Below are 21959 nucleotides of genomic sequence, written 5' to 3'. Positions count from 1 at the left end.
AGGCATGCTTGGCTTGTTGCATGTGGTGTATTTTTCATGAGAATTACTATATTTCTACTGTAGTACATGTGTAGTATGGCACCTCCATCTGTCTCTGGGATGGATGTCTTTCGAGGGTGAATATGCATGAAGTATGAAAGGTGGAATCAAACAAAAGAGCCCATAATGTTCAAATACAAGTGTTACCATAATGTTGTTTAGTCAAATGAAGCCATTAACCCAGAACTGCAAAGTGCTCATAATTCATAATAAATTAACATTTTAATTGCCTATTCAAATTCTCAGAATAATGCACTAATAGTTTGTAGTATATACTTAAATCAGTGTATAAATCCGTCTAAATGAGCTCGGGTGTTCGGACAGCCTCTATATCCAGTTGCTTTGACCAGTTGCACAGTTTCTCAGCCTCTTCCTCCCATTCAGACTCCGACGAGTTTACGCCATAGTCTTCAGTCTCAACTAATGGTAGGACTATCTTGATGCCCCATTTCTCAGTTTTCCCGTTCTGTTTCTTCATGTCAGGGTTATTAATGCTGTCCCCGTGTTCGTCTAACACCTGGAAACGAGAGAAACTCAGGTTTGGTCCCACAGAAAATACAAATATCATCTCATTTCTGTCACGACAACTCTCGTGTTTAGCAAGGTAATGGATACGGTATGTAATGTAATTATATCTGAAGCGACTGTGATTAAACTACTGAAAAATTAAGAGTAATCCTTTACTTTTTCAAGGCAAAAGTAATTAATTAGTTAGTAATGCATTAAACCCAACACTGGTGGAGTTTTGGGAGTGTAAAGCACTCGTGTTGTTTTTAAATGTGCTGTAGAAATAAATTACTTGTGCTTTCTGAGTGAAAATTGTACAGTGTACAGTTGTTGGCATTGAAAGTGATGGGGAACCTTATATGTTTAGACATGAGCTCTTACTCTTTGAGTCTCGCTGAGGCCGTAGAGGCGTCTCTTGCGATCTGCAGTGTGTTGAGCGCGAGCAGAGCGTCGTGTCGAGGTCAGGAAACCTCTGGACGCATCAAAATTATGTTAAAAGAGTTAAAAGCATGAGTTGAGAAATATTGCTCTTTAACTATGACATTTGGTTAGTTAGAGACTAATGCAAGATGAAACTGAATACACTACTAGTCAAAGGTTTTGGATCGGTAAGCTTTTTAATGTTTTTAAAAGAAGTCTCTTCTGCTCACCAAAGCTGCATTTATTTGATTAAAAATACCAAAAAATATAAATATTATTACAATTTAAAACAGCTGTTTTCTATGTGAATATATAGTAAAATGTAGTTTATTCCTGTGATCAAAGCTGAATGTTCAGCATCATTACTCCAGTCTTCAGTGTCACATGATCCTTCAGAAATCACTCTAATATGAGGATTTGCTGCTCAAGAAACATTTCTGATTATTATCAATGTTGAAAACATTATTTAGTTATTTACATTTTTTTTTTCAGGATTCTTTGATTAATAGAAAGATCAAAAGAACAGCATGTATCTAAGAATTAGATAAGATAATTAGTAAGAATTTTTATTTTATTTTTTGGGGGAAAGAAACAAAAGAAATCAATACTTTTATTCATCAAGGATGAATTAAATTGATCAAAAGTTACAGTAAAGACATTTATAATGTTACAAAAGATTCCATTTCAAATAAATGCTGTTCTTTTGAACTTTCTATTCATCAAAGAATCATGAAAAAAATAAATGTACACTTTTTGTGTACAGCATTGATAATAAGCATCAAATCATCATATTAGAATGATTTCTGAGACACTGAAGACTGGAGTAATGACGCTGAAAATTCAGCTTTGATCACAGGAATAAATTATATTTTAAAGCCTATATTAAAATAGAAAACAGTCATTTAAAATTCTCATAATATTTAACAATATTACTGTTTGTTTGTTTGTTTTTTTAATCAAATAAATGCAGCCTTGGTTCTTTTAAAAACATTAAAAATCATACCGATCCCAAACTCTTGAATGGAAGTGTACCTGTGCGAGAGCTCCTGTCCGGCATAACCGGGTCGTAACGGCAGGACCGCTCCGAGTCTGCCTGCACAAAACCCTCTCGTTCCCGGCTTTACACCCCGTCTGAGAGTAACGTCCCGGGACAGCACCTTCAGAGACAGGAACCGCCATCCGTTTTCTCTGCCACCAAGACGTGCCGGAAGCTCATCCAGATGGCTGGAATACTGCGGGAGAAAAGGATGAACAATAAAGCACCACCGCTTCACAGAAGTGGAGTTGTGAGATCAGGGGTTTTTCCTCCACCTGCATAAAGTCTCTCATGCAAATCACGTCTGGTGGTTCAACAGCGGCTTTGTGAATCTCGTTCACTGAAATGAGATCCATAAATACTCGATTTCCCATCATCCTGCAGGAGTCTGCTGTGGCCTGTTGATGGAGACACACGTAATAATGTGCAATAATTCAAATGCATTTTTTTGTTTTCATCCCTTTTGCTCTCATAGAAAACTATGGGAGCCCATTTCCACCACAACGGGAAAAACAAATAAATGTCAAAATTATAGCATACAAATTCAGAATTATGACTTAAAAGTCACAATTATGAGATAAAATTCAAACTTTTAAACTTACAATTTTTCTGACTTTCAATGTCATCATTTTGTCTTTTTAATCTCATTATCCTGATTTTGTCCATTTGGATTTGTGTCAAAATTATGACTTTTTCCTGTTAGAACAATTTATGTCTAGAATAAACTAGAATTAAAACTAAAATCATTAAAAAAAACATAAAAAAAAAACATTTTTGTTATTTGAAATAAAATAAACATTAACTGGTAAAAAAGTTAAATGCCAACAACTTTAAGGCGAAATTTCTTATTTTAATTTAGTTAAACTTGATGTACATAAAAAAATTAATTAAAAAAATAGTATTTAATATTGTTAAAGAATAATATTTAATATGGTTTAATATTAAATATGTTTAATATTTGGACATTAAAAAAAAACTAAAAATGACAACAAAAATAACTAAAACTTTAACTAAAATTAAACTTAAATTTTAATGTAAAAATTATTTTTATTACATGAAGTAAACATTAACTGGAATAAATAGATAATAAATCATTTTTAATAGTTGCCAAGGCAAAATTTCTCATTTTATTTTATATTAGTTTAACTTATACTAAAATAACTTTAAAATAAAAAAAAATTATAAATATATAAATAACAATAACTACTAAAAATGGCAAACACACAACAAAATGACTAAACTTTACCTAAAATGGAAATGGAAATGAAAAAAAAAAAAACTAATTCAAAATATGAATTAAAAACTATAACAGCTTGTATATTCATGACCTGGTTGGAGGGAGCAAAGACTTGTTGTCCGGACAGATGCTGCCGTCCTCCTCCTCCGATGTGGAAAACCTTGAACACGACTGAAGGTGGGAATCGAGGACCTGCAAACCTGAACACACACACACACGTGATATATGAGGAAGACTGGGGTTAGTTGTCACACAGTGTATCCCAGTGAATATTTCTCAGGGTTATTTTTGAAAGTCAGACACAAACATTAAAATCTACAGAAAACCCAGTGAATACCTGAACACTAGCCTCAGTCTCTCTGCTTTATTAAAAATATAGAAATCATGTTATATCTTTCTATCCAGCAGCAAACAAACAGGTTGCAAGTATGATTCTGATAAGCAATGGACAGGCAATCTGATGCAAAGTTTGATTTAATTGTCTTAAATTTATCTGTGACATTCTGGGCAACAGAAAATATTTTTTTAAATAAAAAATAAAAAATAATTCTGCTTGATCTGAAATGCACCTGAATCGTAGCTTGCACTTCAGACTGGGGTCTTTCAGGAGTTCAGCTTCTCTGGGACTGAGCTGATGCAGAACTGCTGAAGCCGGACACTGTTCCTGCGACACACACACACACACACACACATATATAAAAGTGCTGAAAGGAATGTTAAATCATTCCCATATCTAATAAATATATTGATTTACAGTAAAACGGATACATTTGGGATCTGAGTACTGGTGGAAAGAGTAAGTATTGCTTTTGAAAATGACAAACATTGAGACAGGTGCATAATTACAGCACTGTAAAAATGATTTTTCAAAGTTTGTTGTAAATAGAACAAAGATTATTGGAGTACATTTTACCAGAAAAGAACTATTTCAGTCTTTTTACGTGTATAGTCATTTAATTGTTGCTTTTTTATTGCCTTTTTTCCTTATTGCATATTTAAGAAATAATCATAATATCATTCCAAAACTTAAACACTCAAAATTCATCCTGTGAAACCTGTTTTAAAATTGGACATTGAGTTAACATGGAAACGTGATAATTAATTCATAATTTACTCACCCTGGTGTTGTAATGCCGTAAGCCTGTCTTTCTTTTATGGACCAAAATGAGAATTTTCAAAAAATGTTTTGCTCACGCTCGTGCATCATTGAAGAACATTAACCATGGTATATTATAGTAAAAGTGTAACCATGTTTTTTTTTTTTTTTTAACACATGGGATCATTCTGTGATACTTTGCATCTGTTTAAAAAGCTTGATGCCGTCGCTATTCACTGCTATTATACAGATGAGAGCAAGCGGGACATTAATTAATTAATTAATTAATTTATTTATTAATTTATTTATTTATTATTACAACACCAGGGTGAGCAAATGATTACAGAATTTTCATTTTAGGATGAACTATCCCTTCTGAAACCGTTTAACGGCTCAATGACTGTGTGCTATCAACTTCAAATTTGTTAATTAGACATATGACTTCAATTTTTAACAATGTTAGAGGCCAAATTATTCTGTAATATATATATATATATATATATATATATATATATATATATATATGTGAAATTACTGAACATAAATATACAAGCTTGATAAAAATGCTAATTTTAGAATAAAATTTCAGATGGCACTTAGAGCATACAATATATATATATAAATAAATAATATATATATATATATATATATATATATATATATATATATATATATATATATATATATATATATATATATATATAAGATGTTTAGTTCAGTAAAATTGTACTTTTACAACTTTTTTACACTTTAATATTTTGAAGTGTTTTCACCATTAATTTCAGACATGTTCAGAAATAAGGGGTGAATGTTAACAGGCAAATTCGACGTGTTAGGCCTATGTTAATATTTTAATGTATTAACATTATATATTTAATTTACAACAAAAACAATATATTTCCATAAATGACATACATCCGGTTTGAACGGGCATGACTTACAGCCGCGCGGAGAGTGTTGATCAGGAGTGTGAAGAGCCGTCTGTCCCTGAACGATCTCCAGCATGACTGAATTCTTCTGGCACACTTCTCATAATGCTCCAGTCTAAGTGCAAGATTCTCATAATATGTTTTAGAATCGATATTCTCAGATATTATTAGGCTTTTGTGAAGTTTAGAAAGTATCAAATGCCACTCACCTCCCCTCCATAACAATCACACACACACACACTGATTGCCATGAAGTAAACTAGCGCTGATGTTTGTTGTCAGACCAGTAACGTTAGGTTGTTCTGTAGTGGTTGCTAGGGAACCAGTAAATGAGTTTGAGCAAAGAAATGGTGATAAAAATCTAAATTTCCAGTGTGAAAACTTTCCTTCTCATACAAACAAAATAATATCTAATAAATATAGGCGTAAATCATGTATGGATATGATCAAAACAGCAGATTAGTCAAATTATTTTACTGCAATACGCTTCATGAACACTGGATGGCGGGAAAACGCTAAATGTCCCTTTAGATACAGTACGTACGCATATAAAGATTATGATATAAAGTCTTTGAAATGACTAAATTTAAAACATAATTGTACTTAGTCTACTTTTGAGCCTGACTACTTGGTACGTAAGCTGTTGTTGATTTAATTAAGATTGATGTATGTTTTCCTCTAATAAGCTTTAATCATTTAATCATATTATTAATATAATTATTATTAATATTTAATCATTTTACGTCAACAAAAACATTGTTATTTCTCCTTAACTTGATCACGAATTAACTATGAATACAAGAGAATAATTAAAAACACAGATAAAATGCAAAGAAATCAAATAAACAAAATAAATAAAACCTGAACCGAAGACAAACTTAATGTCTTGCACATCGACAAACAATTTTCCACTTACTTGATCATTAATCAACTCTACAACAGAATTATTGAAAACACAAATATTGCATAAATTTAGTGCCGTCAAATAGATTAATATCTAACATAAAAGTGTGTTTATATTATATATGTGTAATAAAATATATATACGCATATATATATATATGCAAACACAATCTATAAACACAAACTTTTATGTTAGATGTGATTTATCAATTTGACAGCACTAAAATAAATACATACATAAATAAATAAATAAAAAACAATTATATTCTATTGCAAAATCATTATCAGAAATTATTTGTAATTTTCACAATTTGTAATGTCTTGATACTTCTGTCAAGAATGAGTGTGTGTGAGGTGAAGCTGTGCGTGTAAGTTACACGTTATGAACTGCAGGCGGCGCTGTGCGCGAGAGTCTGACCGCGGCCGCTCAATGGAGCAGCAGAAGAAGAAGAAGAGGACGGGAACATGTACAAGGTGAGAATTAGAAACTTCAGCTGATCCTTCAGTGTGTGTTCGTGACTAATACACTCATAACGCGTACAGTCGCGCGCTATTCAGTCTTAAATCCACATGTACTATGAGTTCAGTTAAGTTTAGGTCATTATAAAGATGATAATTTGTTTTTTTTTAGCTTTAAAGAGGCATTTGAGGACAGGAAATACAAGGACACAGCACATTTTTTAAAAACTATTTTACTTTTAAATAAAGATATTATTCTATCCACCATTTCAGGATGCTGTAATTCTGTAGAGTGGGTTTATTGCACAAATGCTCTTAGTTCGCTTAGTGTTAGATCATCATACCGGTATAAAAGTTCAACTCTCTTTTGGCTGTATTGACTCTGACACTGTTTGTGCTGAAAAATAAAATGACATTTAAGTTTATATTTATATCGCTTTACAGATCTTATATTTTATAGCAGTTCGCCGATTTTTATCCAAATGTAGCAGCCCGTCTGACAGCTGTGAGCTGCGAATGTGCGTTTCTGAAACTAGACACTAGATGGTAATAAAACACCGCTAAATCACAAAAAGAAACTTAAAACTGTTTTGTACAGTGCGAATAGAAAGTCATCATGATCATACCATGTGAAAACCTGATCTTTTGTCATATTAAACCCTGTAAAATAAAAATAAATTAAGTCTGATTATATTTTAGCTGTATGTACACATTATAAACCTCACCGTCAAAGTAAATAATAGCATTTTAAATAAATATAAATGATAAATAAATAAATAGTTCTCTTAAAAATGAAAATGTTGTCATCATTTACTCACCCTCAAGTTGTTTCAAACCTGTATGAGTGTCTCTCTTCTGGTAACCAAACAATAGTTGGACCCCATTGACTCCAATAGTATTTCAATGGGGTCCATCAACTGAATGGTTACCAACATTCTTCAAAATGTCTTCCTTTGTGTTCAGCAGAAGAAAGACACTCATACAGGTTTGAAACGGAGAGTAAAGATGACAGAATTTTCATTTTTGGGTGAACTATCCCTTTAACTCTCTCCTTTACCTGCATCAATTGCAATGGTATTAATTTCTCATATCCATCATGTGTTTGCGAAGGAGAAGTGAATATCAGTCCAGTGAAAATCAAGAGACAGCAGAGAGAGTTATGTAACCCGTTGGTGTGTCTTCAACCCTCGTCCGTATTTGAAATGATTTGACCTCCACTTTCTGATATTGTGTTACTGTTTCTCATTAAGTCCCTCACAGTTTCAGACACTTCAGGGACCTTGAATGTCCTCAAAACAACTGTGTTTGAGTAAATATGTGTCCGTATGTTATTCCTGCTTAAACAAGAAACATTCTGCGTGTGTGGACAGTGAGTACAGCCCGGACTGTCTGTAGATAAAGAAGCCGTTGTGAAGTCCTACGATGTTTTATGTTGGTCCAAACATGGGGGTTTATGGATCAGGAACTTCATTCATGCTCTGTGTTTTGTCCTGATAGGTTGGAGGAGTTGCAGGAGTCTCAGGAACTCTGGGATTGATCTCAAATTCTGTCCTGGCCGCCGCCGATGACAAACCCAGCACAACTCTGAGTGTAGACGAGGTACTGTTATAGACTTCACAGGGTCACATTTTAACCCTAAACTTAATTGAAAATAATGTTTCTACTTAAAGAAAAGCAAGCTTGTGTTTTTTGTGACAATTAAGAACATCATAGTATTTGTTGTACTGCCCATATAATTCATGCTGATTTAAAAAATATACATATATATATTGCAGTATTTTTTACTAGATTACAGTAATGAGAATTTAATGAAAACAATAATCATAATAGCAGTTTGGAAAACTCAAAAGTAAGAAGCCTGAATGCTTTACGGTAATGAGAATTTGGGGTGAACTGGCATTAAAATAATGTCAAAATACAAAAAAAATATTAATAGTCATAACGCAGGCATTGTTTTCTTAATGAAAAAATAGAATTTCATATTTTTTCCTTTGAATTTAGGGTGAAATTTGATCCAAATATGTTCAACATTACCTCGATGATCTGTCCTTCTACAAACAAGAGTTTAACGTTAAGGAAATGATTGTCATTTTAACATTAACTCTATAACAACATTGTTTTTGTCTAGATGAGTTTTTTTTTTTTTTTTTTACTTCACAGGGTCATTTTAACCCTAAAATAAAAATATTATTCTTTTTTTTTTACATAAGGTAAATGAAGCCAAAATATTTGCATTTTCATGAAAATAAGAGATATTTGAACATCATAGTGTGTCTTAAATCATGTTGATTTCAATAAATAAAAAATGAAAAGATTGTATTGCATTTTTTTTTACTTTATTGCAGTAATGAGAATCACCATTGAGAATAATGACAATTACAGAAAACTCCAATAAAAAGCCCGGATGTATAAAGTAATGAGAGAAAATGTGCTTAATTGTCATGAAAATAGTGTCAAAATACAAAAATATATATAAATAGTCATAAAGTAAGTGTAGTTTTCTTCATGCAAAATATAATTTCATATTTTTTTTTATTTAATTTTAGGGTGAAATTTGACCTTGAATGTGTTCAACAGAACCTGACTGATCTGTCCTTCTAATTTGTATTACAAACAAGAGTTTAACATTAAGCTCAGAAGTAAAACGTCAGGATGCAAAATGTCAATTACACTACAAAAACAAACAGTTTTACGTTCAAATCAAATTTAATTAAAATGACAAAACACTCAAAAGTAAAATGTCCGGATGCGTTACGGTAATGAGAGAAAATGTGCTTAAATGTCATGAAAATAATGTCAAAATGCAACGAATTGTCCAAAAAAAAAAAAAAAAATCGTCCTACTGCAAGCATAGTTATAATTTCATAGTTTTTCCTTTGACTTCGGGGTGAAATTTGACGCAGAGGTTCATCAGAACCCGAATGATCAACATTAAACTCTGGTTTGTAATGTTAAGGAAATGATGGCGATTGTAACATATGGAAACGTTGCTTTCGTAGCTGTCTCTCTACACGACGACGGCGGCGCGGAAGATCCAGCATGTGGAGCCGGAGACCGGGCCGGTGGAAGAGGCCGTGTCCACACTGAGAAAACTAGCAGAACCTTACGTCACCTGGTGCCAGGTACACACACACCTGCGTCACACACTCACCTGCGTCACACACTCACCTGCGTCACACACTCTATGTCTCTGTTGTTTTTTACTGCGTTAAACTCAGCGGCGTGAGCTTGCAGCATGTTGGCGACTCTGCTCTGCATGGCTTTTCTATCGCTCCATCTCCTCATTTCATGGCAGAATATGTTCCTAATAATTATCTACAACACCAGAAACGCTTTACAATCATGTACAACACTCACTAGAATAACTCAATCATTTACAACCGCTGGAAACCACCAATCAGCCAGGATATCATAAGTCCAGATCATAGATAATATCATTTAGTTTTTTGATTTGGGGATGAAATATTTTTATCCCATCAAAAAAAAAACAATGCAATGTCGATGCAAAATTATTAGTAATATTATTTTTATTAATCTGAATGGTCCTAAAACTGGATGTTGTATTTTTTTGTTCCTGCTTTTGATTTTAGGCTGAAATGAGATGTTCAACTCAACTAAAATAATCTATTACACTCATACTGGATAATAATATTAGTAGAAAAAGAAATCTATAAATCTATAAATATCTCAAATCTAATTGACTAATAACTCTGTCTTGCCTAATTGATTTGATATTTCTAAACACTCGAAATTCACTTTTTTTGAATTTTTGGTGTCTGAATTGTGAATTAGAGCTGCATTCTATAAGACTTGTGCATTTGAAAGCTTTTTAGTTTATACTTTTCTTGTACATTTCTCTTTAGAAGGCGTTCAAGACACAAAGCTGGTCACAGTGTTTTTGAATGTGATTTCACAGATAAACAGACCTTGAAGGAATGTCTCGGGGTCAAAGGTTAAGCTCCATGCACTGCATCTGTGACCTTCTGTCCATTACTACAGAGAAGAATAAATAATCCCTCAGTTTGGAAAAACAAGCAAAAATCATGTGTACAGTAATGCGCTTACAAACGAATCCATAACTTCCATCTGGTACGTACAAGGGTAAAGGAAAGGAACTGTTTACAAGGAGAACATGAGTTTTGTTTGTTTTTACAAAATTAAATGGAAAGTTCAGATTATTTACTATACTAATCTACATCATGGGCCCTATCTTGCACTCAGCGCAATTGACTTTGTACACTGACGCATGTATCATTCCTATTTTGCACCCGACGCACAGCGGACTTTTCCCTCCACAGACGCACGTCAGTAAACTAGGAAATGCATTTGCGCTCCCGGGGGCGGTTCAGCGCAGAGAGGAGGCGTGTTCCGGCGCAAACGTTCCCTGGTGCTATTTTGCAGTTTCAGAAAACAATTCCGCCACTGACCAGGAGAAACCTCGTCTAAAGTCAGTGGCACATTGTGCATATTATTCATAGGCCTATGCTATTTTAAGGGCGTATGCTTGGCCGTAATCAATGTAGCACTTTGCTTATCTTATCTACACACAGACGCAGCAGTTTTCATTTTTGCAAACCATACATTATTACAAGAAAAAATATTCCACATGAGGGAAATCATTGTGTCCATAATGAAAAAATAGGCTTAAATCTAGCTTACACATTTACCCAAATTATCATACGCCTGTTTAACCGAAGCTAATCTGGGTGTGTTTCTCCATCCCCAATGTCACTGCTCTGTGTTTTACGGCCCTGACGAGAACGTCGGTCTCCTCGGCTGTGAACCGCTCCTGGCAAATCTGCCGTTATAATAGCGATCCGCCATGGAACAAGCGCGCCTGCTCTTAAAGGGAATGTGAGATGACGCTCTGATTGGTTTATTTCACGTTACGCCCAAACCACACCTATGAGTAATGAAGCTACTTCAGACCAACACATTTTAGATTTGCATCGGGCGCAAGAGTCATTTGTCCCGCCGGTATTATAGCAACAACACCCGAGATCCGCCCACAAAGTTACTTGCGTTTCACATTTGATACTTGCGTTTCAGATCGTTAAAATAGGGCCCCTGTGTCTCTGAATCTGAACGTTACTTGAAGAGAAGCGAGTTTCTGAATGTTTCGAGATTAATTATGGAATGCAGCTCTTTCCTATAATCTGTGATCTTTACATGGTGATTTATAATCATTTGAATGATTTGGTTTCTCTTCATTGTGGTTCTGATTTTCCTGGTTTCTGGTGGTCTGATCCGCGTCCAGCAAACGGCCAGCTCGGCCAAACACACAGTCCAGGTACCCATGAGCACTTGCACACGCCATCACTCGGGGTGTTCGGGATAGCTTTACTGCATAGAAAATAACTTGAGGATTGTGACAAGAATGAAGCGTAATATTGATGGATGTGTCTTCACACACTACAGTAGTCAACGCTTGAAGTGGATCAAAACCTTTCATCAAAGTTATACATGAATTTTGAACAATATCCGTTTTTGTCTTTTAGAAATAGTTGGCAGTTTTCAGTGTACACTGTGCAGTAAACAGCATACTAGTATGCTTCATTTCCAAACATTAAGCCATTGTGTTTGCTTGTGCAAAGGACAGATTCTGCTCTCTGTGGCCCAGATACCTACATTTGTCTTTACCAAAGTCTATTGCATCAACAACGACTGTTTTCAAACCCTCTCGCTTTTGCTCTTGTTCAGACAAAGCCTCGTTCCAGTCAGTGCTGCGCCTCGGGATAATCGTGAATCATGCATTTACAACATTTTTCAACATAAATTATGCCATGTTAATCAATCAACCAGTGATATATAATTACAAACTTTATTATATAAATCTTTTAGACTGATTAGGCATATGTCTATTCTTTTGAGCTATTTATGAACCTATAGAAATTCAGTGCATTTATATAGTCCGATATTTATATAGTCCGATATTTTATTTCAGCTACAAACTTATTCCTGCCTTGTAAATGCATTTAAATTCATGATGTTTTTCATAACATTCGCTTTAGCTTCAACAGAGAAGTGAATGCGCTGACTCTCTCGCGAGAAGTGAATCATGTGATTGCCTGTTCGCTGCGTCCCAATTCGCCTACTCATACTACGCCCTAAAAGCATGCAAGCATGTAAAGAAAAAGTACATACTTTTGAGTGTGTAGCAGAAGAGTAGGCAAGCTGTGGGACATACTATCACGTCATAAAATCGAATTTTCAACAAATGCTCTGTCGTATAGTTATGTGCATACTCTTCTCACAGTTCACATCCTCCACGTTTAATTTAATTTAATTTCCTTCCTTATTGGAGAACAGAAGCAACACATTGATATACCAGTCACGGGTCTTTAATTTTTTTGCATACCGTAAGGCATTTAAAAGTTAATGGCGAAACGGATCTTTATAAAAGTTCATGTTGCAGATGAAATATAACACGGATAACATTAAATAAATATTTTTATCAGGTTAAATGTTGATTATTAGTCGCTCAAACCCCTTTATCTAAACCTCTCTACTATCACATCCACCATGTTTGTAGTTTTTTTAACACTTTTTCTCGTGTTTGTAGTTCTGAACCGAATCCTCCTCCAAAGCGCAATGGTTTGTGGGTAATATTAGCCATTAGAGTGAGCACCGATCCGCACTTCGAAAATAGGAGACCATACGAGGACTTTTGGCGTGCTCTTTTCAACAGACTATACTCTGGGACACACTTATTCTAATGGCACATACTTTTTATGTGTTTACTGTTTAAATGGATTTGATGCAGAGCGCTGTGAGCCCGCTGAACCTCCTCTGAAACTTCATGCAACACTGCTATCAGCTGTGCAGGACATTCAGAAAGGACATTCTCTGCTTTTACAGCTATTTTGCAGTACAGTGTGTGAATAAAAAGTGTCCACTAACATCACAGAGTGGAAGACTTATCATAATGATGAAATCCAGCATGTCCTCAGTCAGAGAACTGCAGACACTGCACTTTACAGCAGCTGATAAAGCGTTTGACTCGTTGCCAGTCTGCCCTCTCTACTCGACACAGTTTTACTTGGCATAAAACACTCGAGGAAAGCACACGCTGACCCACATCTGAAAGCAGAACGCCTTGAAAATAAGTGAAATTCTGCTGAATATGATTGAATATGTCAGTACCCAGTGGTGTGAGTTTGTGTGGGACTCTCTCTTTGTCCGACCAATTGTGTACAGCAGGACCTGTTTGAAAACAGTCAGTGTTTTTGCAGTCCCATTTGATAAAGCCACATGAAATCACACACTACAACTTGAAACATGCTAATATGTCTGAAGCTGCTACATTCATATTATTTGCTTAAAACAATGCAATTCGACAATATTTAATAAACAAGCTCACAATTTAGTTATTTTAATATGACACAGTATTATAGTATTCATTAATTCATTTAATTTCATTAGTATTCAACCTAATATTTTTTAGTTTTAATTTGAATTTGTAATTTTGTGCTTGTCTTTATTTCTATTTAGCTTTATTTATTTTATTTTTTTAGTTTTAGTAATTGTAGTTTTTCAACTTAAACATGTTTTCGGTTAGTTGCCAAAGCAACCTTTCTAATTTCTTATTCTAATTTTAAACTTTAAATCTAAAATTTTTATTTTATTTTTTTCAGCTTTATTTCATTTAACTCAAATAATTGTTTTTTAATAGTTTTAGTGAACAATAACATTTGCGCACGTATGAATTCTAAGGAAATCTCCAAAGCCTTCTGTGATTTTTCCTCCCCATTTTGTTTAATTATTAACTAGTATTTATTTAACAGTTGTCCTTAGTTAGCTCAAGTGCTTCACTTTTGCATATTCATACATCTATATTGTCTTATCTCTCTTAGAGCACATATAGCAGACTATCTAATAAGATATAGACTCTCGGTCATGCATTATGGCTTTATGGCCGCTGATAAAGATCTGTCCAGGATGTGCATTTAGCAAATATCAAAATATAACCTAGACATAAAGTACAGTAATAAACCTTTTGGACTGTCATTATGTAATATTTTAAAGCCTTTATGTATAATGCATTATAAAGGTTTTCATAATGTACATTATAATGCATTATTTCTTTTCAGAGATAATTGCAATGGATTCGAATATTTGCAGATTCCTTGTCACACCTGAAATTAGTTGTTTGTCATGCATATTAATACTCTAAAGGTGTAGCAATTAATAGATAAGTATTATATAACGCATTATAACTGTGGCTACAATTATTCATGAGACGATATAATGCATTATAAGGTGCATTACAAGGCAATGCATTAAACATAATTGTATAATGCATTATACTGTATATAAAGGGTTTAAGTGAAGTTATCAACCATTCATCTTACTTAAGAAAAAGATTTAAATAAATTACTTCTGCTTTGGTTGCAATGAAAGTGAAAGCGATTATTCTTTTTCTCATGGTCTTTTCTCACGGTGTGTGTGGCATTTCATTTTCACAATGATTCTAATAAAGTAAAAGCAACAAGTGATCCTCATTTCTGGATTCTGTAACAGTGTAAAGAGTAGCATTGTGTTTTTGCATTGAATCTCAGGGCGTCTATGGGACGGTGAAACCCAAGGTTGACGGCACTGTACAGTTTGGGCAGAGTAAGCAACACTTTCCTGCAAAACATGCTTTTTTTTTACTTTTTCAATAAACTTGCATCAGTTAAGTGAATCTTTTCCCCTGTAATCCAGACAGTTATGCCTATTTGAAGAACCCTCCGCCTGAGTTTTACCCCAGAGCCGGAATCATCGGCTTTGCCGGGATCCTGGGCCTTTTCCTTGGAAGAGGTAGTGAAAGTTTTGTTGATGCATTTCTGCTTTTCATTAAAGAGACCAAAATCTGAACCACAAAACCAGTCACGAGTCGCACGGGTATATTTGTGGAAATATCCAACAATACATTATATGGGTCAAAATTATCCATTTTTCTTTTATGCCAAAAATCATTAGGATATTAAGTAAAGATCATGTTCCATGAAGATATTTAGTCAATTTCCTGCCATAAATATATAAAACATTAATTTGTATGAGTGAATGCAGCACAATCGCCAACATAAATGAACTTTAAAGGAGATTTTCTCAATATTTAGATTTTTTTGCACCCTCAGATTTTCAAATTGTTGTATCTCAGCTTATCTTCTAACAAGCCATACATCAATGGAAAGCTTATTTATCCAGCTTTCATATGATGTATAAATCTCAATTTCATAAAATTGACCCATGTGACTGGTTTTGTGGTCCAGGGTCACATATGATGATTTGCTGCTCAAGAAACATTTCTGATTATTATCAATGTTGAAAACAGTTGTTCTGCTTCATATTTTTGTGGAAAAATTTTGCTTTCAGAATTATGTGATAAATAGTAATGTCCTATTAATTTCTTTCAAAATAAATGAATAAAGTACAAAAAAAGTTTTTATTGTGCATTTGAAGGCTCGAGACTGAAGAGACTGGTCTACCCGACTGGTCTGATGGCGGTGGGAGCTTCCATGTATTATCCACAAGAGGCAGTGACCATCGCTAAGGTAGGCGTGTCTCCAGTTCCTGTGTGCCGTCTATTTTTATTGGCGGTGGGGTTGTGAGATGTTATCATCATGTGGGACAGTGTTTTTGAGCGGACCTCAAATCGAGAGGAGGAGGAAAAGGGCGAGGCGAGGTTACGATCTGTAACTTTCCACCAAAACAGCAGCTGAAACACATTCCTAAAAACTCCCAAGGACACAAGCTGAGCCTCACACTGGGATGTGCATCAACACTGCGTTTATTATGAGCCGTGTGTGTGTTTTGATAGTAACTAACGTGGTCTTTGCAGTGGAAAGTGGTGTGAACCTCTCTCGCTATCTCTCGCCGTCACACACACGTCCTGCTGAATCCCTGTCAACACACATCATGGCACAAGTGAGCGGTTTCAGATTTGGATCTCTCTAAAGGGCAGTTTCGGCGCTGCGTGTCCTCGTCCTGTCAGATATGCTGAAAGATACGTCCTGAACAGCTAACGGGGTCACTGGTTAAAACATTAAACAGCCCAAAATAGGCTGATTTCACCCCGATGCCCCTCAGGTCACCTCATGTGCTCAAGGTTAGGCTGGATTATTGCATCTAATTTGCTACACTACTACACCATCTGGCCCCATAATGCATTGCACTTTCTTCACTGATGGCCATTCAAACGAAGCCTAGTATTCTGACTAGCACAGTTTTTGCGAGTAACTTGGAGATATATGTCATTCTCTGCAACAACAGCGAAAATCTTACTTGGAAATTTTGACTTGTTTTCCAGTACAAATATCTAAACATTCTTAAATCAAGATAAATTTACTTGAGAAGCAATATTTTAGTTTTCTGAAAAATGCATCAATTAAGTGAGTTTATGCTTTAAACTATATGGGGTCAGAAAAATAAACTTAATTAAAAGGGGAAAATAAATGGCGTTTTTTTCCCCCTTGTTTTATGCATAAAGTATATTTTGATCAATTTTTCAGAGAACAAGACGCGATATGTCATTTTAATTCTCAAGTAAACATTAAATTTAAGAAGGTTTAGAATTTGTACTGGAAAACGACATATCTAGCACAAAAATCACTTTAGAAGTGTATAAATACTGTGTTTGAGTGTAGAGAAGATGTTGCAAGTAATGTTACTTTGAGTTACTGTGTCTTTGCGAGATTATATTTTACATATATATAGATATAGATGTAGATATATATCCATACATACAAACCTTGTCATGTATTATTGGCATTCTGAGTGAGTTTAATTCATAAATTGAAAGTCCTGTTTATTATATCATGCTGAAATGCATTGAATTTTAAGCAGCAAGAAAACACATTTGTTCTGACATTAAAATTAAATACAGTAGTCAACATCTGAAGTGGATCAAACCTTTTTAAATCAAAGTTATACATGAATTTTGAACAACACCCGTTCTTGTCTTAGGACAACTTTGATGAACTATTTTGATCCCCTTCAAATGTTGACTACTGTATTATTTTTACCGGCAATGCAGTTTTCCAACAGCTACAGTGCAGCATGCAGCAACAGCTTCCAACAGACCAGTTGTGTAACCCTCCAATAACATCAGGACATTCAGCAGTTGAAACACACACACACACACACACTACCACAAACAATACATCTACTGAAAAAAAGAAAAATCCCAGTGTGTGTGAATGACTCTTTACACTGAAGTGATTGTTTCTAATCCTCCCACGACACAGAACACCGGAGACTCGATATACGAGCTGGCGCTTCAGGCTTATGTTTCTGTGGAGAAGCTGATCAGAGACACACCAGCCTCAAAGAAGCCTCAGCAGAAGGTATACATGTCTTAATTAATTAATGCGTTCTCTGGGAATCGAAGTGACTTGGCATTTCTAGAGCCGTGTTGTAGCGTCTGAGCTGCAGATATCATGACACTGAGCTTTCACTTCGCTTTGTCTTTTAACAGGATCAAGCAGGAAAGAGTTCCAGCGGGGAGACCAAAGCTTAGGTACAACATGGAAACACAACACAGCTGCACAAAATGAATAAACAACATGTATGAAGCCACATCAAGCCCTTTTCCATATGGCATTGAGAATTAGTGACACATAAAACATGTTAAATGGTAGTAAAATTGCCAGATTACCTTATTAAATGAGTGTCCACCACTAAAATCCAAAAATTTTGCACTTCCATGATTTTTAGTGAATGTATGAAATGAGTTCACACAGGTGTAGAGAATCACGTTAACTTACAACCTCATCCAATCACACACAGACACAATACCTCCTTTTCCCTATCTTTAAATGTTTTGCTTTAAAGAGAGTGTTCACGCAAAAATTTAAATGTTCTCATTATTTACTCAAGTTGTTCCAAACCTGTTCGAGTGCCTTTCACAAAAGATATTTTAAAGAAGATTGGTACTCAGACTGTTGATATATATATATATATATAATCTCGCAAAGACACAGTAACTCAAAGTAGCATTACTTGCAACATCTTCTCTACACTCTAACACAGTATTTATACACTTCTAAAGTGATTTTTGGGCTACATATTTATGTCTTGTTTTCCAGTACAAATTCTAAAGCTTCTTAAATTTAATAAACGTTTACTCTAGAATTAAAATGACATATCGCATCTTGTTTTCTGCAAAATTTATCAAAATATACTTTATGCATAAAACAAGGGGAAAAAAACTGCCGATGGGGTCAGAAAAATAATCTTTTTCCCCCCCTTTATTTTTCTGACCCCATATAGTTTAAAGCATAAACTCACTTAATTTATGCATTTTTCATAAAACTAAAATATCTGATGTAATTTGTGCTTTTCAAGTAAACTTATCTTGATTTAAGATATTCAGATATTTTAGATATTTGTACGGGAAAACAAGTCAAAATTGCCAAGTAAGATTTTCGCTGTTGATGCAGAGAATGACATAGTTACACTGACTTCTATTGTAATAATAGAAAACAAAATCAAAAAACAATAATAATACTGGAAAAAAAATAGGACAAATAATACTGTGGAAGTCAGTGGCGACTGATTACCAACATTCTTCAAAAATGTTTTATTTTGTGTTCGACAGATTTGAAGCAACTTGAGGGTGAGTAAATGATGACAACACTTTCATTTTTGGGTGAACTGTCCCTTTAACTGTCTTTATTTAAAATAAATCCTATTTAGTTTCATATTTTGCTCTCTAACGCGATGACATTCAGGCATGTTTACGTGTGTTTTGTTTCTACTAAATCGTCACTTTCTCAGAAATCATCATGACTTTCCCTTGCTGTGTTTGTTTATAGGTACAACATAACTCTCAGGTGGTTGTGGTACGGCAGATTTGAGATCTCCATCGTTCGCTCTTATGACATACTTTTGCACTAGCCACTTCCTCTTTCATCTGTCCATCATCAGAGAGGCGTTAGTGGTCTGTCTGGAACGTTTTTAACTACTGGGATTGTGTAAAACGCACTGGTGTACCTAAATAAATTATATATACACACAGTGTGATGTGATTTATGTCAAGTATATACATCTATAGTTCAAGAGTTTAAGAGGAAACGTTATATTTGAGGTTAGCATGTTGAGTCGGAACTCCCCGAACTTCCGCTTTCTACGCAAACAAAGTGAAACTGCAAGTGTAAGCAACTGGTCTCGTCTTGATTTTAACATCTATTGGTTTCAAAACAGCATCATGTGATTAAAATATCTCCTGAAGGACGTCATTAGATGTTCGACTTGTTCGCGAGAGAGATTTTGAAAGCAAATGCTTTATCATCAGTCTTCAAGTCCAACACTCCTACTTTTTAACCTGTCTGTTAGAAGAAAGTTACTTTCAACATGTCAAGATGAAATCAAAATTGTTTTTATAATTTGAAATAACCAAAACATGAGTTGCTAGTGTTTCTTTTTGACAACAGGGTTTAACATGTTGATCCAACACCTTTACTAAGACCAAAATCAGAGATCACTCACTCAAGTCTCTTTCTTAAAATTAAAAGCTTTATTGTAAACGATACATTGCAGGTGTATCAACGATTGTCGTCTACTCCAGTGTTTCCCAACCTGGTTCCCGGAGGCACAGCAACGGTGCACGTTTTGGATGTGTCCTTTCTACTTCTAGTCTTTAGCTCAGATTAGGAGGAGTTGTAGTATAGTGTGTTGAGTTGTGGTGCTGGTGTGCCTCCAGGATCAGGGTTGGGAAACACTGGTCTACTCTATTAAAATCCTCTATCAAACTGTTTCTTCTGCACTGGCGTCTACTTGGATGACATCTTGAGTAGGTTGCACTTGTCGATCTCGTACAGACGCCATCCCTCCTCGTGGGAGAGATCCGACGCTCCGCGCCGCTTGTAAAACTCGATGGATGACGTGTTCCACTCGGCCACGATGAAGTGCATCCCGCTGCAGCGAGTCTTCACTGCCGTCTACAGACAAAAACATTTGAATAGAAGGTGATTAAATGACCCTGACCCATAACAAGACAAATATTTAAGGTTCTCTAATGCATACCTCACTTAGCATCTTCAGGATCTCAGAGCCCATCCCATAACCTGAATTGCAGGGAAATAAATAAATCATAGATGTGAAATATTATACAGGACCATTTCAAAGCAATTCTTCGTTTACAGCAACAGGTCGCATCTCTTCATACCTCTGAATTCCTGCATCACATAGAAGTCTTCCAGATAAAGCAGCTTCCCGATCCAGGGGTCATAGGTAAAGTAGTACATAGCAAAGCCAACCACTGTATAACCTGAAGTGGAAAAACACGAGGAGTTTAACAGAGTTAAAGAGAGCAGAAAGTCACTGGACTAGAGCGGACTCAGCGGGTCTGACGTCACTTCCCATGCATGACGCAGAGAGATAAAGTGTAACGGTTTCATTGTAAAAGTAACATTAGCTGTAACAATATTGATTCACGATAAATAAATAAGAAAAGTTCAAAATTAATCTTGAAAAAAAAAAAAAGCCCTGATGTTGTTAACTTGCCTTCAAGAGACTGTTTATCCTTCGGTACTTCAGCGACGACGCAGTGATAAAACGGATGATCTCCGAAACCGTCCTCGAGCAGCTCTGAAACATAAACAGGCCTAAATAACCATCATACATTCAAATACATTCATAAACATCATACACTGAAACGACGGAGACCGAATTCTGTACCTTTCTCGGTCAGGACGACCTGTTCCTCCATTTCCTCAAATTTCGCAAGTTCCTAAAATTAATTAAACGGCGTATATTATTACACAAACGACCAGAACGTAAACATTTTCTTAATTTAAACGATAAAATAATAATTATTGTGTTAAATGTTATACGCGCATGCGCCGTAGGTCTGTTTTTACCTTTATGAGTCGCAGTATGTCAGACACGTCCTTGGGCTCGGCCTTTCGTAATATAAACTTGTCCATTTTCTTCTTTTACTCTTTTTCCCTTTTCTTACTAGTCCTCGGTATGTGAAATGTAGTAAGATTTGTTTCTTCATTCGGTTCCAAGGGGGTTACCCTCAGCAGAAAGTCTGGGTTTTTCACCCTGTCAGTGAAGAATTACATGAAGTCGTCGCCGGAAGCGCTTTGTCTCAACGCTGAGCTCGTGCGCTATTTATATGCGGGGCGCTGACGTCACTACCGGAAGTACTGAGTTGACTCACATCAGTAGTACAGCAAGATAACCAGTTCGAACCAGATCAAAGAAACAGTAGTTTCGGATATTGTGTCAAGGATGCAAACCAACATAGCGCGATTCAACGACACTAAATATGTTACTAAATAATCGTATATTTCTTATTTTTAGCATAACCTTTTGTTTTAAATGTTTAAACATTAACATTTAATC

The 21959-nt window shown here is 35.1% G+C and overlaps 3 protein-coding genes across 6 annotated transcripts; 1 reads left to right on the top strand and 2 right to left on the bottom strand.

Moving 5' to 3' along the window:
• On the bottom strand, positions 1-18303 carry cUnhxorf58 (chromosome Un CXorf58 homolog). Its single transcript, XM_081365944.1, has 8 exons — positions 18265-18303; positions 5277-5379; positions 3809-3903; positions 3331-3439; positions 2278-2400; positions 1999-2198; positions 928-1018; positions 1-556 (listed from the first exon to the last, which is right to left on the bottom strand). The coding sequence occupies exons 5-8, from the start codon at positions 2377-2379 to the stop codon at positions 338-340; spliced, it is 612 nt and encodes a 203-aa protein (XP_081222070.1). The 5' UTR covers positions 2380-2400; positions 3331-3439; positions 3809-3903; positions 5277-5379; positions 18265-18303; the 3' UTR covers positions 1-337.
• Positions 6598-20108, top strand: apooa (apolipoprotein O, a). 4 transcript variants are annotated; one of them, XM_081365941.1, is made up of 11 exons: positions 6598-6641; positions 8124-8225; positions 9626-9748; positions 11884-11916; positions 15185-15239; positions 15330-15425; positions 16071-16162; positions 17855-17953; positions 18085-18126; positions 19207-19224; positions 19424-19626. In XM_081365941.1, exons 1-9 carry the CDS (start codon positions 6633-6635, stop codon positions 18124-18126), a joined length of 651 nt encoding a protein of 216 aa, XP_081222067.1. In that variant the 5' UTR covers positions 6598-6632; the 3' UTR covers positions 19207-19224; positions 19424-19626. The 4 variants fall into 4 exon arrangements, with proteins under 4 accessions (XP_081222067.1, XP_081222066.1, XP_081222069.1 ...); XM_081365940.1 differs by lacking the exon at positions 19207-19224 and having other exon boundaries at positions 19424-20108; XM_081365943.1 differs by lacking the exon at positions 11884-11916 and having other exon boundaries at positions 19424-19688.
• LOC308691075 (diamine acetyltransferase 1-like) lies at positions 20106-21738 on the bottom strand. The gene is made up of 6 exons (XM_081365947.1): positions 21470-21738; positions 21288-21339; positions 21114-21197; positions 20776-20877; positions 20634-20674; positions 20106-20548 (listed from the first exon to the last, which is right to left on the bottom strand). Exons 1-6 carry the CDS (start codon positions 21533-21535, stop codon positions 20381-20383), a joined length of 513 nt encoding a protein of 170 aa, XP_081222073.1. The 5' UTR covers positions 21536-21738; the 3' UTR covers positions 20106-20380.
• Positions 21739-21959: the final 221 nt, after the last annotated feature.

The sequence above is a fragment of the Scardinius erythrophthalmus genome (genome assembly GCF_964197995.2).
Source record: "Scardinius erythrophthalmus genome assembly, chromosome: 5".
In the NCBI taxonomy this organism is placed as follows: Eukaryota; Metazoa; Chordata; class Actinopteri; order Cypriniformes; family Leuciscidae; genus Scardinius; species Scardinius erythrophthalmus.
This window is presented reverse-complemented; position numbering and strand designations above follow the sequence as displayed.